General features: G+C 32.2%; 1 protein-coding gene across 1 annotated transcript; it reads right to left on the reverse strand.

The window, feature by feature from the left end:
- Positions 1-7,384: 7,384 nt before the first annotated feature.
- On the reverse strand, positions 7,385-8,787 carry LOC146993473 (uncharacterized). Its single transcript, XM_085808411.1, has 2 exons — positions 8,440-8,787; positions 7,385-7,740 (listed from the first exon to the last, which is right to left on the reverse strand). Exons 1-2 carry the CDS (start codon positions 8,593-8,595, stop codon positions 7,510-7,512), a joined length of 387 nt encoding a protein of 128 aa, XP_085664537.1. The 5' UTR covers positions 8,596-8,787; the 3' UTR covers positions 7,385-7,509.
- Positions 8,788-18,642: the final 9,855 nt, after the last annotated feature.

Below are 18,642 nucleotides of genomic sequence, written 5' to 3' on the forward strand. Positions count from 1 at the left end.
ACCTAATAAATAAATATCTCGTAACTGCTGTTGCCATCCACAAAAATCCAGATATTTATAGATGTTTCCAGTGTATTCGAGAAATTAATTATAAAGCTTATAAAAGCCGAGAACAAACAACTCATCTCAGTAGTAGCTGTAGTTCTAGCGACCTGTTTGTTTACTTAATGCTGTGATTGATTTGTAGCAATTTCGCTGTGAGATAGAATTAGTTTCTCTGTTTTGAATTGATTTTTGCTAAACGTTTGACCTTTTGTGATATTGTTAGAATATTTTTGAAGAAATATTTCAGCATTTTGATTTATCTCTTGTGGAAAGAAGAAATTTTTGTTAACTTTTTAACTTATTCCAGCCCTTTGTATTCAGTATGTCTATATCAAAACCAAGTGGTAGTAAAATTAAACGAAAAATCGCTGACGAACATAGAATATTCCAAGTAAAATCGGAATTAGAATATTTTTGCTGTGAAATAAAAGATAAAATAATCTGCTTGATATGTAATAATACTATTAATATACCAAAGTTATATAATATTAAACATCATTACGAACAACACAAATCCAAATATAACAATTACGAAGGATTAATGACAGAAGAAAAGTTGAAAGAGCTCAAGTTAGGAGTGAAAAAGCAACAGTCCATGTTTAGTAAAGTATTGCAAGAAAGTGAAGCGGCGGTACATGCAAACTACGTCTTGTCCGAGTTGATAGCTAAACATTCGAAGCCTTTTACTGACGGTGATTTCATCAAGGAATGCCTAGTGAAAGCTAAATGTGGAGTGCCTAGTGAAAGCTAAATGTGGAGTGCCTAGTGAAAGCTAAGTGGAGAAATTGTTTGTCCTGGAAATGTGAAGGCATTTCAATGAATTTCATTGTCTCGAAATACAGTTGCGGAAAGAGTTACTGATTTAGCCGCGAATTTAAGTGATCAGATCAAGGCAAAATCCTCGAGTTTCGAAAGTTTCTCCATTGCCTGTGGCGAGAGCACGGACATTAGTGGCAAAGCTCAATTAGCAGTGTTTCTTCGTTCTTGTGACAAGAATTTTAACACTTTTGAGGAATTACTGGAACTAATACCGATGCCTGGTACTACCACAGGAGAAGATATATTTACTTGTGTTTTTGGACTTCTGCAGAAATACAATCTACCTTTGGCAAAATTAAATTCTGTAGCTACAGATGGCGCTCCATCAATGACCGGGAAAAACAAGGGCTTCGTAGCATTACTAAGAAAAAAACTTAGTGAAATTCACGGTTCAAACATTCATCATACGCATTGTATTATACATCAAGAAGTTCTATGCACGAAAGTAATAAATATGGAGAATGTTTTGTCATATATAAAAAAAGTTATAAATTTTATAAGATCTCGAGGTTTAAATCAGCATCAATTCACTGCTTTCTTAATTGAGTTAGATAGTGAATATTCGGGTTTGTCCTACTATACCGAGGTACGTTGGTTATCTTGCTCCAAGATTCTCAAACAATTCTGGGATTTGAAAGAAGAAATATGTCAGTTTTTAAAAACGAAAATTCAAGACGTAAGTTTGTTTTACGATCCAATATGGATACAAGATTTATCTTTCTTGGTTGATATAACCAAACACTTAACCGATTTAAATTTATCGTTACAAGGAAAAGATCATATATCATTACGAACATGTTTGACATAATTAAAGCATTCAAATGTCAACTAGTTCTTTGGGAAAAACAACTTAAAAATGAAGATTTGACGCACTTCCCGACGTGCAGCATGAACAAATCAAGTTTAGATGATACTTGTTCGTATCAAAAATACGCAGAAAAAATTGCAAATTTAACAACTGAATTTGAAACGAGGTTTAATGATTTTAGTTCCCTCGAAGACAATTTTTTTTTTTTTGTTCGATTTTCTCAATAAGTATTGACTCAGTACCGAGCCATATGCAAATGGAGGTGATCGAGATTCAATGCAGCTCAAATTTGAAAGCAAAATTCATTGAAGTGGGCGTGCGTGAATTTTACAAATATTTACCAGCCAGATTTGAAAATACTCGAAAATTCGCATATGAAATTATTTCCATGTTTGGTAGCACTTATCGGTGCGAGCAGTTATTCTCAGTCATGAAAGGTAATAAGTTTCCTATTAGAAACCGTATTAATGATGCTCACCTTGGGTCAGCATTGAAAGTTATCACTGCAATCAAAATTTCTCCCGAAATAGGAAAGATAATAGCAAAGAAGAGATGTCAAGTATCAGGACGTAAACATTAAATTTTTCTTGTTCTTTTCTATATAAATATATATATATGTTTATTATTGTATTATTCGAAATAAATCTACATTTCGATGAATATTGATTTTTTTTACGGCCCGCCTAAAGTTAAACCTTGTTTGTTTGGCCCAAGTGTACCTATGAGTTTGACATCCCTGGTCTACATGCTCGTAGACCTGTCAGATGCGTTCCACTTACTGCAACTCACTGTCGCCTGCAATTAGCCTGGAGTAGAGAGCATGCATTGTGGACACCGCAAACAGTGGGCTTGTGTGATGTTTTCCGACGAGTCCAGGTTTAGCTTGCAGTCTGATTCTCGCCAGACTTTCATATGGAGAGCTCCGGGTACCCGTTACCACCAAGAAAACATCATTGAAGGACACCGTTTCGGTGGTGCAGGAGTGCTGGTTTGGGGTGGAAATATTCTGGGTTCCAGAACTGACCTGCATGTTCAAATTGGAACCACAAGCCAAATCTATCAGGATGTCATTCTGGAACAACATGTACGGTTGTTTCGGGGAGCCATGGGCGCACAATTTAAGTTTATGGATGACAAACCCCGTCCTCACCGTGCAAACGTCGTAAGTGAATGCCTTCAGTCGGAGGATATCACCCGTATGGACTGGCCAGCATTCTCACCGGACTTGAATCCAGTAGAGCCAACACCTCCTTATAGAAGGAAGCCGGGACACTGGATTGTGACGTCACGCGTAGTCGTCTATGTCGAAACCCCGAGAGAGCAACGAAACAAAACAGGCTGCGCGCTAGTGCCGTACTTAACGTTGATTTCACTATTTGATATAGATACTTGGGTGGGATTTTATTCAGAGATTCAATTATATATAATGAATAATTTAATTACTTCAAAATTTAACACAATAAAATTTGACATAAATTTAAGAATTTTTTGTTTCTTATTTCTTGACTTTAATGAATTATACTTCCTTGTAGGTTTCACAGCAGCATTTAAAAAGTTAAAAATCAGCCATACTAACTCAGAAAAGGAATTTCTGACTTTTCCCTCATAATTTAATATTGCTTTATATTTTTCTAATATTTATGAAAAAAACCCAAATTATCTGCATACAAACTATTACTTATCATTTCATTTTTCTTCCAATCAGTAATTTGTCTTTAAAAGAAAATGGTATAAAAATGCACTAAATTTTGTCTATAATATGCTATGTGTCTTGCAAGTTTCAAATAAATTAGTATATCAGAGGTTTGCTTAGCAAATAATTCAATGTGCAATTTAAAATTATTGCTTAAATCTGTAGAACCAATAATATTAGTTGTATATGTACTTAACTGTATTGTGTTAGTTATATAGCTGAACTTAAAAATAAAGATTCACAAGTGAAAAATAAAAAAAATTTTATTTACAATTTTATGCAAGCAGTCAGCATAACAACACAACACAACACCTAAGTTATAACATACAAATAAGTTAAAACCAGCTGATCTCTTTTTATCAATAAATTATTCAAACTTTCTTGTAAAAATTGAAGCAGAAATCTCATTAAGCATATTGCCATACTAAGAAATCTCATCAATTCTTATTTATTAACAGGTGTGAAAATTTCAAAACTGCTTCTATATTAATTGGGTCCCATCAGAAACAATAAGATGAGACTATGTGACCTTAATATTTAAATTTTGATACTGCAAGTTCAAGTTTCTATTCTTTAAATTTCAACCCATTTTGTCTGGCAATTACAAACACCGTTATTAACTTTTTACAACAGCCAATTAATAGTTTCAAAATGTATTACGATACTGCCATAATATGGATAAATATCGGGCAAACACTTGAGAAGACCGTCCATTACCATTTAAAACACTTCAGGTGCACAAATGATATTAAATTTTATACGATGGCTATTATTATTTATGAAGCATATAAAGATACATTCAACAGCAAATGGATGTCAGCATCACCAGTATATGTAAAAACATTTATTGATGTTGTGTAAAGGAAGTGATTATCAGTTAATGTTTCAAATATAGAAAATAATAAAAATGTTTTACCTATGCACCAGTATCCAAATTTGAAAGTATCTGGTCACTACATGCAACACAATTTTGTTGTAATTTTTCCAAGCTAAAATCGTGATCTTCTAAGTTACTCGCTATCAGGCTTGTTTAATTTAAGCAAAGAATATATCAAAATGATTTGTCCAGAAAGCCACCAGTCTTAATTATGGGACACCGGTAATTTCAAAATGCACATGAAAATCACAGGTTTGTGAAATGAGTGCTCCTAATCAGAGACACCCTTTATTCAGCCAATTCCCAGAATAATAGTAGGAGTTATTACAAACCTGTTATTTTGTCGCCATGCTGAAACACATAACTGTTATCTTGATAAAGTAATTTATCATATGGTAACATGAAAATTATACTCAAATGATATAAGTTGTGGCCACTTAAAGACACAACATAGACCCTTTTTTACACAACAACAAATTAAAGACAAGGAAATGAATTTTTCAATATTTTTAAGTGTAAAACAGTCAGTACATGCCCATATAAAAAATATAAATTATAATGACCCATTCTCAGTATAAAAGCAGCAGTTACCATAAACTTGTCATTAGTAAGCATGCTGAAACACAACTTTTATCATGAGAAAGCATTTTACAGTATGTTAACACCAAATGATAACCACTTACTAAACATTAAGTGGTAGCCATTTAAATACAACCCAGATACCATTTTATGCAGCAAACACTCAACAGCACGAAAATGAATTTTTCAATATTATCATCTTTCAAGTGCTCTGAATATAAAACAGTCAGTGCATGTCCATATGAACAAAATTATAATGACCCATTCCCAGTATAATAGCAGCAGCTATTATAAACATACAATTTTCTAATCATGCTGGAAACATATAACTGTTACCTCGATAAAACATTTTACCATATGTTAACACAAAAATTATATCAAAATGATAAGAGTAGTGGCCACTTAAAACATAACCCACACACATTTTTATGCGATGACAAATTAAAGGCAAGGAAATTCCTTCTTCAATATTTCAAGTCATAGAGTGGATATATATATAAATATATTTATATACTTTTGGTGTGGCCGATTGCAACCAAAATACGAGGTGCACATATACATGTTATAGCAGTTCTATATACAAAATTTCAACGTTCTGAGGCTACTCGTTTTTGAGTTATGTGAGATATGTACGTACGCACGAACGTACGTACATACGTTCGTACAGAAGCCACGAAAAATTCTCTTCAGAATTAATTTTAGTTTAAGTTTTTTTAAGCAGTTTTATAATTTTTTTGAAGGAAAAGAGTATTTTATTCTGTCCTTACGTACAGATATGGTGCAAAAACATCGTTAAATTGCATTCGATAGCGGTCAAAATGGATATTTTCGGTGAAATATGCTGCCTGAAACTTTTCGCGATTACAATACTTCCTTTTTACTTCGTACAAGGAAGTAAAAAGGACATGCCTTCTTCAATATTTCAAGTCATCTAAATATAAAACAGTCAGTATATGTTCATATCAACAAAATTATAATGACCCATTACCAGTATAACAGTGGCAGTTATTATATACATATCATTCGGTAAGCATGCTGAAACATCACTTTTATCAGGAGAAAGCATTTTACCATATGTCAACACCAAACTTATACCCAAATGATAAAAGTAGTGGCCGCACTAAAACACAAACCGAGATACTTTTTTACGCGATGACAAATTAAAAAAAGGACATGCCTTCTTCAATATTTCAAGTCATCTAAATATAAAACAGTCAGTATATGTTCATATCAACAAAATTATAATGACCCATTACCAGTATAACAGTGGCAGTTATTATATACATATCATTCGGTAAGCATGCTGAAACATAACTTTTATCAGGAGAAAGCATTTTACCATATGTCAACACCAAACTTATATCCAAATGATAAAAGTAGTGGCTGCGCTAAAACACAAACCGAGACACCTTTTTACGCAATGACAATTTAAAGGCAAGGAAATGCCTTCTTCAATATTTCAAGTCATCTGAATGTTAAACAGTCAGTATCTGTCCATATCAACAAAAGTATAATGACCCATTACCAGTATAACAGTGGCAGTTATTATATACATATCATTTTGTACCCATGCTGAAACATATCACTTTTATCAGGAGAAAGCATTTTACCATATGTTAACACCAAACTTATATCCAAATGATAAAAGTAGTGGCCGCACTAAAACACAAACCGAGACACTTTTTTACGCGATGAGAAATTAAAAAAAGGACATGCCTTCTTCAATATTTCAAGTCATCTGAATGTAAAACAGTCAATATCTGTCCATATCAACAAAAGTATAATGACCCATTACCAGTATAACAGTGGCAGTTATTATATACATAACATTTTGTAAGCATTTTGAAACATATAACTGTTACTTTGATAAAGTATTTTATCATGTTAACACCAAAATTATACCCAAATGATAAAAGTAGTGGCCACATAAAAACATAACTTTAAAATCGAAACATGAATTTAAATGCACTTCATCCATCATAATAATTACAGTTTTATCATTTTCTTCTAAATCCTTGCATCTTTGTTTAACATATCCTAAAAAGTCATCATTAAATTGCTCAGTAATAGGATTAAGAGGAAACATTGAACAAATTCTACGAATAGTACGTGGATGGGGAATAGAAATGTAACCTGAATGTCGTAAAAACTTGTATGCATGCGGTGAGATCGAGTTTAACAAACTGCAAAAAATAAGTAAATCTGGAGTATATCGATACTTCTCTTTCTTTACATTTAGTTTATTTACTTGCTCTGAAAGGAAGTTCAGTTCAGTTTCTTTTTCAGGTAACACTCTTTTCAATTCTGAAAGCATATCATCCACAATTTGTATAGAATTCTTAATATATTCTTCATTTTGTAAGTTATGAGACAGACTTTCAACTTCCTTTAGTACTTCTAGAAACATATTTACATTACTAATTTTTAGAGGGAAAACAAATTTACCAATAGATTTTATAGCGATGTTTTTAATATAAACACATACTGTTAAATCCTCATTTATTACTACCGATTTCTGAATTTCTGGAGCTGGGTCACTTAAAATATCAAGTAACATAGTTGAATTTTCAGTATGTACAGTTGTCCAAAATGTTTCTAAAATCTGATGTTCTAGGCAATTATTGAATTCAATTAAACTTTCAAATGATCGTTCATTATCATACCGTTCTTTCATTTTCAAACTTTCTTCTATCGCTTTCTCCAGGTCTCCTCTTCTAAACGAGCTTTCTTCTTTTCTGGTGACATTCTCGATACAGAATTTGATGACATGTAGGATGGGCCATCAGGGAACTGAGAAGGTATGCATCCTTTTTTCAAACGTGGCCTAGAAATTGGGGCTTTAATTAACTTCGCTGATTTCTCATCATACATTTCGATTTCTCGTATTATTTCATCTGATCGAAAATGTAATTCACATACCTATAAAAGGAAATATTCAAAAATCAACTTGTTGTGAGTACAAAAGTTAGATGGATGTTAATATTTAGTAACAGAAGTCAATAAGCCCTATGATTTAAATAAATAATTTGATACATAAATACGAATTAAAAAACCAGTAATATCATTTCAATTACGTGTATAATTTAAGTAATTTGTAAAATCTGGAATGCTCATCATAATGATTACAGCTTTATTTACATTTAAAGAAAATTATATATTTGAGATAATTGTTTACAACAAACACTGGTTACCAAATACAAATAATTACCTTGAATACATCATACAAAACTTTCATATATCATTACAAAAATTTTAAAATGAAACCTATTATGATTACTTAGTAGTTCCTTGTCATATAAATTATGATAAATTTGGAATAACTACAGAATCTGCCTGCACAGTATACTAGAAAGCATTTACAAATTATTGGCATTTATGTAACTACTAAATTTAGAATTATTCCTGTTATATGGAACTTTATTTCATTCATAAAACTTTGAAGGAAAATATTTTTTTGAAATGATTAAAACAGGCAAGATTAAAATCTTTCAAACATAAATCTTCTTACCCACAGATCAAAATCTAATATCGTAAGCATAAACATCACATACCTATCAATAAAAGTAATAAAAAATGTAAAGATACAAAACATAAAAAATGCAGTAAAATTGAACTTACTCTGGTATGTTTAGTAGGTTGAAAGCCATCTTTTCTTCGTAGACTCCTTATCCATTTCATCCGGAGTTCAGTCTCATTTGGAAACTTGAATACAGCCACTTTTGGTCCGTTTTTATAATTACCACGACATGTGGCTACAGCACATTTATGAGGCATCGTATGAAATTATAAAAGCACGAGACAATATATAAAAAAAGCACGAGACAATATAAAAACTCTGTCGCTAACGCAAATAACCGCTCCACGTTCGTCGCTCTTGGCTCAACTACGGGGCTTTGATTTTGTTTGAAGGAGCGAGGTGAGTCAGAGACGACTACCTGTGACGTCAGAGCTTCCCCTCGCTTCAGTGTCCCGGCTTCCTTCTATAAGGAGGTGTTGGTAGAGCACGTGTGGGAGATGCTGGGCCGACGAGTTGCAGCCCGTCAACCTCCTCCTACATGTCTACCGGAACTTCGGAGAGCATTGCTTTTTGAGTGGTGTAATATCTCCTAAGATCAGATCGATAATTTGATACTCAGCATGCCTAGGCGTTGTACGGACTGTATTGCATCGTCTGGGAGACATACAATGTATTAACAATCATACCAACCATGTAATATTGGTTTTTATTAAATAGGGTTTTTTTTTTTTTTTTTTTGGTAATTTGCTCCAGGGAGAAAAAATCGCTAATTTTTTTAATAATATCAAACATATAGCATCTTTTTTTGCTCTTTACCTTTTGTTTAATAAATAAGCTTTACAAATATGTCAAATTTGTTTTGCTTCTAACTCTTCCTTTGCCTGATTTTGCATTATCCTTAATTTATGGACATGAGTGTAAATCAACTTGCCTCTTCATTTGGATTAGCCTTACCACTCTGCAAAAACCATGCCTGAACTTTGATGCCAAGCTTCATCACAACTGCCAAAATCACACAACACACACACACACACACATATATATATATAAGAGTCTGCCCGTGTGTGTGTGTCTTTCATTCGTGCTGCGCATAAGCTAATAGACCCAGGGCTACGAAATTTGGTATATAGGGGTGCATCTAGACAAGAGCCAGTGCACCTCGAAGCGATATTTTCAAAATTCGAATGAGATTTCTTTTATTTTATGTTTTTTGATGAAATCTCATCAAATCGATAATTCAACAGCAACAATGGCATGCAGCCATTGTTCCTGATATATCACTGTAGCCATTGTTGTCACTCGGAAAAATAAGGACTATAATTCTGTGCAGTTTTTAAATTTAATGTTTCTCTTGAATACTGAACGTTTGTCGACAGAAGGCAAGTCGAGGGAAGTTGGTTAATTTATTTCTTAGGATAATTAATATTGTATTAAGAAATATTGTTTATTTCATTGTAATTTTTTTTTATATGTAATACATTTATATCGAAATTTGTGGTTTTTTTTTTTTTTTTTTTTTTTTTTTTTTTTTTTTTTTTTTTTGATAAAGTTATTCTGCAGAGTAAAATTTTGTGCAGTTTTTAAATTTAATGTTTGGGCATTTCTCCGGTACATTTAAAAACTAGGCGAAGGCTGGGCCGCGTAGCGTCTAGTATCAAATAAAGCAAACCAGATTGCAGAAAATTCTTAAGAGTGAAGTTAATAATACTGAAAAGTGAAATGAATTGATTCAGTTTTTGTTTTTATAGGTATTAATTACTATGTACTCCTTAAATTATATATATTTATATATCGCTATATAATGGAACAAGGTATAAAATTATCAAAGAAAATTTATCTTAAATATGCAGTGTTTAGTAATGTAATATAATGTTCATTAATGTAAATGTATTGATGTAATATAGGGTTTATTGTATATAAACGGTTAACAAGTAAAAGCAATTAGAAGTTACATATATGCATACATATATATATATATATATATGTAATATTAAAAGCACAGGAAAAGGAAAAGACAGAACACTGTCGATGCGTGATTAGATCCATATTGAAGAAGAATTTTGATTGCGTAGTATTTAAAGAACTTGGCAGTCGAGGCAGTTTTAATTCCATTTTTATTTCCAATTGATATTTGTGGCCACAATCACTTGGCACTCTAGTCGTGCCTTTCCACAAAAGATTTACATTTTTGATATTGTTGAGATAGAAAGCAAGCCAGCGAAATTACATCTTAGCACAACACAGAGCAAAAGCTGAAGTGCGTAGTTATGCAAGATGGAAGTACGTGAAGAGAAAAGTTTTGGTTTACAAGGTCAGTTTCAGTTCTTAATTATTACGTCATCAGAGTTGCGCGGGCCATAGAGTGATCTAGAAATGACGCAATGCAGAGAAGTTATTACGATTTTAGAATAAAGAGGAAGAATTAATGTTTTTAGTTATTCTGATTCATATAATTTTATCTTTTTATCTTACATATTCCCCCCTTCAAAAAGAAAAAGGCGTAGCGACAGAGAAGCTTTTTTAAAGAGAAAGAGTTAAAGCACTAGCAAATAAAAAAGAAAAACATAAATCATAAAATTTTGATTCTATAAAAGTATAATTTATAAATATAAATTTTTTTTAAATAAATTTTTAATTTTTAGAGTCCTATTGAATTTTTCAGCATTTCAGTCCAAAAGTCTTTTTGTTTGAGAGTTCACATAATCATAATTCTTCAGGGAAGGTTCTTGTTATTACAGAATCTCACAAAATAAACTTTTACATAATCATTACTTATAATTAAATGCAATGCACATAAATATTTATGATACTTATTTTTATACTGATAAGTTATAATTTAACATCATAAATAATAGGATTAAGATTTTCAGAATTTATGGTTTCACTGTTATCATCTTTCATTTACAATTCCTGTATTTTACCAACTGGGAGGCCTCGCAATACTTCTAAACAAACCATATCCATCAGTAGGGCTGTCCTCTTGAGCTAACCAGTGTGTTCTATGCACTGGTGGCCCAGGGTGCCTAGGCAGTTACTTGAAAAGGCCTCCGTTCCTTGCATTAAGGTAACTGGCCTTTGAGAACTGCACTAATACATTCCATAATAAAATAATAATAATAATAATAATATAAAAAAAATTACACACACTCAAATGAGAGCCTCCGACATTATCTTACTTGAAGAGGGTGAAGGGAACAACTGTACAGAGGTAATTACAGGCCTCTGTTGAAGGAACAAGTACACCCTCATCATACTGTACTTAACACACAATAACCCATAAATTTTAACATGCATTTACCATAATTTCATATTACGTATCTGTAATAATTTTACTTATTTTTAACATCTTTATTTTTAGAATAATTATAAAATTCGTATTTAAAAGTCTCAACAAAATTTCAAAAACATAAAAACTTATCTTAATATCCTTCCCTATGAATAATTTAAATAGATTAAAATTCGTTACTTAATTTGCTCACACATAATTATGAAAAATCAGAAACATTAATGAACAAGAATTTCAGATTTTCTCAAAACAAATTGCAGAAATTTTAACCAAAATTGAAATGAAAACTATGGAATTCGCAACATATTAAATGATTTAGTTCCTGAGTTAGAGTCACACGAATGTAACAATTTTTGAGCTGTTGAAAAAGCGGAAGTGCAAATAATTTTCTGTCGCACATACTTGCAAACACTAACTCAGATCGACCTTGAACCCGCTGTAATGCTTAATTCCTAAACGGTAATTCACTGATGATTTCCTTTTCACTAGGCATTCGAACTTCTCAATTTATCGAGAGATCACTTTCAATCTGTAAACACTACGCGTGATTTTTTTTTTTTTTTTTTTTTTTTTTTTTTTTTTTTTTTTAAGCACTTGCAAAACACCACAGCAGAAGAATGATCTGTTATTTTTTAAACACTGAAAAAACAAATTTGATGATTCACTTCTTTCACATTATCTTGGATTTATCACAAAACGATGATTTGAAGAGCTGAATTAAATTTTTATTGAGGTTTCAGGCTGCAGGAAACTATCCTTACCGGCTTAATTGTAATATTAATATTAGGCCATAGTTAAAGCTTGTACTCTATGTTCTGGATGTTTTCATGTCTTTTCTCATACTTTTGCTGCTCTCCTGTACTAATGCTTTTCTCACCCCGGCCTCTCTTTTTGACGGGGGGAAGATGTAAAATATATTAAAAAAAAAAAAATACAATGGCTTTGCTCTTTGCGAAACAGCAACCTTTAATTACTTTTCTGCAATTCAGGATCGTCCCCTAACCAAGTACCTGCTAGAACATTCACGCCTATTACATAACCTCCTCATATAAATGCTGCGTCATAAGTTTTTCTACATTTTTCTAGAAGCTACTCTGTTACATAACCATTCATATAAATGCTGAGTCATAAGTTCTCCTAGACAGATGCCTTCTCGCCTTCGTCCTGCTAACGCTTCCGTTATGCTCCTCTTTCTTTGTTAGAACGTTATGACGTATTAAAGTTTAAAGTCAGTCGTATCTAATAGTTCAATTACTGAATAAGTTATTTGATTAACTTCATCTGGAAAAAGTCATCTGCTATAAATTAAAATAAAGATATGCTTGCTGTTAAAAGTGAAAAGTCCTGAGTCGTCATTTTTCTCCGTACTTCAATCATCCCAGCTTCGTCAACCATCTGCCAGAACGTATAATGGAATAGCCTCACCATTCGCCCACGATGTGATGGAATAACTGAAAACATTACATATATATATATGAATCAAAAAGGAAATGTCGTAACTAAATTGAAAATTTTTGTTCCTTCTACATGAAGGTGTAACCATTTCTTTTCTAGGTAAGGAATTACAAACTGAGTACATTTAAATTTAAAGAAACTTTCAAATACGTTATCTTAACTGAAAATTAATATGAGTAAAGAGAAACTTAAAACCTTTTTTACAGAACATCATATAAAACAAAACAAAATAACAATTTATTAATCTCCTCTGTTTAACGCTTCAAACAGAACTTGCCAAGGGAAAAGCGTTTTAAGCCTTAAAGCCTTAAAGCCTTAAAAAGTTGATTAATGAGTTCTGAATAAAAGTTTCGTTCTCTAAATCAGGGATGTCAAACTCATAGGTACACTTGGGCCAAACAAACAAGGTTTAACTTTAGGCGGGCCGCAAAAAAAAAAAAAAAAAAAAAAAAAAAAAATCAATATTCATAGAAACGTAGATTTATTTCGAATAATACAATAATAAACATATATATATATTTATATAGAAAAGAACAAGAAAAATTTAATGCTTACGTCCTGATACTTGACATCTCTTCTCTGCTATTATCTTTCCTATTTCGGGAGAAATTTTGTTTGCAGTGATAACTTTCAACGCTGACCCAGGGTGAGCATCATTAATACGGTTTCTAATAGGAAATTTATTACCTTTCATGACTGAAAATAACTGCTCGCACCGATAAGTGCTACCAAACATGGAAATAATTTCATATGCGAATTTTCAAGTATTTTCAAATCTGGCTGGTAAATATTTGTAAAATTCACGCAAGCCCACTTCAATGAATTTTGCTTTCCAAATTGAGTTGCATTGAATCTCGATCACCTCCATTTGCATATGGCTGGGTACTGAATCAATACTTATTGAGAAAAATCGAAGAAAACAAACAAAAAACAAACCAAAAAAAATTGTCTTCGAGGGAACTAAAATCATTAAACCTCGTTTCAAATTCAGTTGTTAAATTTGCAATTTTTTCTGCGTATTTTTGATACGAACAAGTATCATCTAAACTTGATTTGTTCATGCTGCACGTCGGGAAGTACGTCAAATCTTCATTTTTAAGTTGTTTTTCCCAAAGAACTAGTTGACATTTGAATGCTCTAATTATGTCAAACATGTTCGTAATGATATGATCTTTTCCTTGTAACGATAAATTTAAATCGGTTAAGTGTTTGGTTATATCAACCAAGAAAGATAAATCTTGTATCCATATTGGATCGTAAAACAAACTTACGTCTTGATTTTTCGTTTTTAAAAACTGACATATTTCTTCTTTCAAATCCCAGAATTGTTTGAGAATCTTGGAGCAAGATAACCAACGTACCTCGGTATAGTAGGACAAACCCGAATATTCACTATCTAACTCAATTAAGAAAGCAGTGAATTGATGCTGATTTAAACCTCGAGATCTTATAAAATTTATAACTTTTTTTATATATGACAAAGCATTCTCCATATTTATTACTTTCGTGCATAGAACTTCTTGATGTATAATACAATGCGTATGATGAATGTTTGAACCGTGAATTTCACTAAGTTTTTTTCTTAGTAATGCTACGAAGCCCTTGTTTTTCCCGGTCATTGATGGAGCGCCATCTGTAGCTACAGAATTTAATTTTGCCAAAGGTAGATTGTATTTCTGCAGAAGTCCAAAAACACAAGTAAATATATCTTCTCCTGTGGTAGTACCAGGCATCGGTATTAGTTCCAGTAATTCCTCAAAAGTGTTAAAATTCTTGTCACAAGAACGAAGAAACACTGCTAATTGAGCTTTGCCACTAATGTCCGTGCTCTCGCCACAGGCAATGGAGAAACTTTCGAAACTCGAGGATTTTGCCTTGATCTGATCACTTAAATTCGCGGCTAAATCAGTAACTCTTTCCGCAACTGTATTTCGAGACAATGAAATTCATTGAAATGCCTTCACATTTCCAGGACAAACAATTTCTCCACTTAGCTTTCACTAGGCACTCCACATTTAGCTTTCACTAGGCACTCCACATTTAGCTTTCACTAGGCATTCCTTGATGAAATCACCGTCAGTAAAAGGCTTCGAATGTTTAGCTATCAACTCGGACAAGACGTAGTTTGCATGTACCGCCGCTTCACTTTCTTGCAATACTTTACTAAACATGGACTGTTGCTTTTTCACTCCTAACTTGAGCTCTTTCAACTTTTCTTCTGTCATTAATCCTTCGTAATTGTTATATTTCGATTTGTGTTGTTCGTAATGACGTTTAATATTAGATAACTTTGATACATTAATAGTATTATTACATATCAAGCAGATTATTTTATCTTTTATTTCACAGCAAAAATATTCTAATTCCGATTTTACTTGGAATATTCTATGTTCGTCAGCGATTTTTCGTTTAATTTTACTACCACTTGGTTTTGATATAGACATACTGAATACAAAGGGCTGGAATAAGTTAAAAAGTTAACAAAAATTTCTTCTTTCCACAAGAGATAAATCAAAATGCTGAAATATTTCTTCAAAAATATTCTAACAATATCACAAAAGGTCAAACGTTTAGCAAAAATCAATTCAAAACAGAGAAACTAATTCTATCTCACAGCGAAATTGCTACAAATCAATCACAGCATTAAGTAAACAAACAGGTCGCTAGAACTACAGCTACTACTGAGATGAGTTGTTTGTTCTCGGCTTTTATAAGCTTTATAATTAATTTCTCGAATACACTGCAAACATCTATAAATATCTGGATTTTTGTGGATGGCAACAGCAGTTACGAGATATTTATTTATTAGGTATTAAATGCACGCGCTGTTCTATTTTTAACCTTCCAACGCAGCTGTCTTTTCAAAAATCGTCTGCGTTGCTAGAGCAACATGAAGCAAATCTAATTACAATTCTAAATAAAAAAAACTAAATAAATAAATAACTATGAAATCCGTAACAATATGAATTAAATGAAAATTAATAATAAATCAAAGTGCATGCACATGCATGCACCAGTATATCGTACAAAACTATGATTGGAAAACTGAGACCATGAGTTCGGCTACATTCGGCTATCGGGGGATGCGTACAAGTTCTGAGTGTACGTGTCCCCCAAAAGCCGAAGGTAGCTGAACGCAAGCTACTCACACGCATTTGTAATATAAGTAGTGTGTGTGTCAGCTCGCTGTGAGTAATCTAACAACACTGAATAAATTATTGTTAATTACTTAGCAGTAAACATTTCATTTTTTTCTTCGTCGATATGTTATTTTATTATTATATATTATTATTTGCCGATATATTGGCCGGGCCGCAAAAATATTTGTTGTGGGACGCATCCGCGAGTTTGACATCCTTGCTCTAAATCATTTGAGATAAAGAACCGCTTTTTAGGATCAAACCTTAATTTTAAAACAACGTTCACAAATGTTCAGATCTATTCCCTATATGTGTTCGTACTTAAATGAGACCAAACATTATATACAAAAGCAAAATAACCTTAAAAATAAAAGCACAAAAATTTTAGAAAAAAACACTAAAAAACCAAGAAAAGGCCAAATTAACTAATTACATTAACTAAATTACAGCAAGGGAAAAATATCCTACATCTAGAATTAAAGAATCACTCTTCAAAACTGAAAAATAACTTGTTCGGTCGAATTACTTAAAGGTTGTCGCACAACCGGTATAGTGGTTAGCGTCGCTGACTGCCGTGCCGAAAGGCCGGGTTCGAGTCCCGGAGAAGACATAGATGTTTGTAAATGTATAGTGTCGGTGCGGCATGGCGGCATTCTAAATATGCGGCCAGCCAAATGTCCTCTCGTTTGGTATGGTGGAAGTGGAGAGGGGTAGAAAACCCTCCCTTGGACGCGTTTCCACCCCGGGGTGCTCTTCATCAAAATTAGGGACAGAACTGAGCCAAATCGCACTGTCACCTGTTAGGTGCTTACGGCTATTGCCAACGACAGACGTAATCTTGCGCTCCTTGCCACGAGGAATTTCGTGGGCTTCGATGACTACGTCGGACCAAGGCCAACTTATACTCAAGGCCTGCCGGTGTGCAAACATTCTTTTGTGTTTTCGGTTGCCTGCCTGATATTTCTACTGAGCGCAAGATGGCGCTACAATTCTGCTACACTTTGCGATGTTTACAAAAATCGGAAAAGTACCAAAAACGAATTCTGTTTTGTTATATGCTGTCTTGTTATATAAGTTTAAAAACGATTAATCCATAGTAATCAGAAATTGTTGATTTCTTATTAGTAATTAGAAGGAAAGCATGGAATTTTAAGCTATCTCACTTTTTTTTTTTTTTTTTTTTCCGAACATAAACACCAGCTATTTGATCTCGATTTTAATTCCTGCTTTCATCTAGACATGCGCTATTCTGAATTGTACGCAACTATTATTCAACTATTTACTATTATTACAACTATTTATTCTAATTTAAAGGTAATTCAGAGTATACACCTTATTTTTTAATTATTTATATAGTAAGCAGATCATGTACTATTTCAGTGAAAAATTTTCAAAATATTTCTGTCGGCTGTACTGGGCCAAAAAATAATTTAGTATCCCCTATCAAAGATGTAATTAACATATTAATACACCGTGATCTAAAATTTGTATATTTGTTTCCACGGTATTGGAGTAAAAATATTACTTAAAGAGATTAAATTTTACATACTGAAGAATTTTTTTAATTATTAAATAACTGTTTTAGGAAATCTTAAACAATAAAAATTTAAATAATGCAGATTTTGATCTCTGTGCAGTATTTGCATTGCAGATATTCAAAGACATTCTAAAATTATTAGGTTAAAAAAAAAAAAAAAGTTTTACTGTGGCATAGATTTTGAATGAAACTCAAACCCAAAGTTGCTTTTTTGACTAATTTTAATATTACACAGGTGTGTTTCTCTTCACTTTCATTTGTATTCTAAATTTCATTGATGTTAACATTAAGAAACTAGTAATTGAATTAAGTGCATTGCAGCAATTACATTTTCAGTGTTAGAGAAACTTCAATTTTTCAAATGAAAATAATGAAATTTTTGATAAAGCTATTGATCAAATCAATCTGTTTGTTATAAATAAAAGAGACACAGACATCATAAAATATATTTTAACAGCACACAAAAAAATAATGACTCTCATAATCACAATATATATTTAAGAAAATGTTCAGTTCTGTATATCAAGGATAAAATTTGAAAACTTGCAATGGCTGAATATAAATTATATATCCATCACACATGCCCACAATGCTGAGTAGAATGAGGTATATACACAATTTTAGATATATATGCATTTAAAGTTAGGCAAAAAAAACAAGCTTATTAAATGCATCACTTAAATATACAGCAGGTAGACATTTTTACACACTTACAACATTTATCAGAATGACATGTGTACAAAATTTTATGGCTGGCAGCGTGAGATATTGATATAGTTCATTATCAAGAATAATGTATACATGAAATAAAATTAATGAATTTCACAAAACAATATTATTACTATTAAGCTCACATACACATGAGTGTCATCTTGATACATTACCT

This window comes from Stegodyphus dumicola, chromosome X1 (genome assembly GCF_044657685.1).
Source record: "Stegodyphus dumicola isolate Sdum_Otavi_A_Nest chromosome X1, ASM4465768v1".
NCBI classification, from domain to species: domain Eukaryota; kingdom Metazoa; phylum Arthropoda; class Arachnida; order Araneae; family Eresidae; genus Stegodyphus; species Stegodyphus dumicola.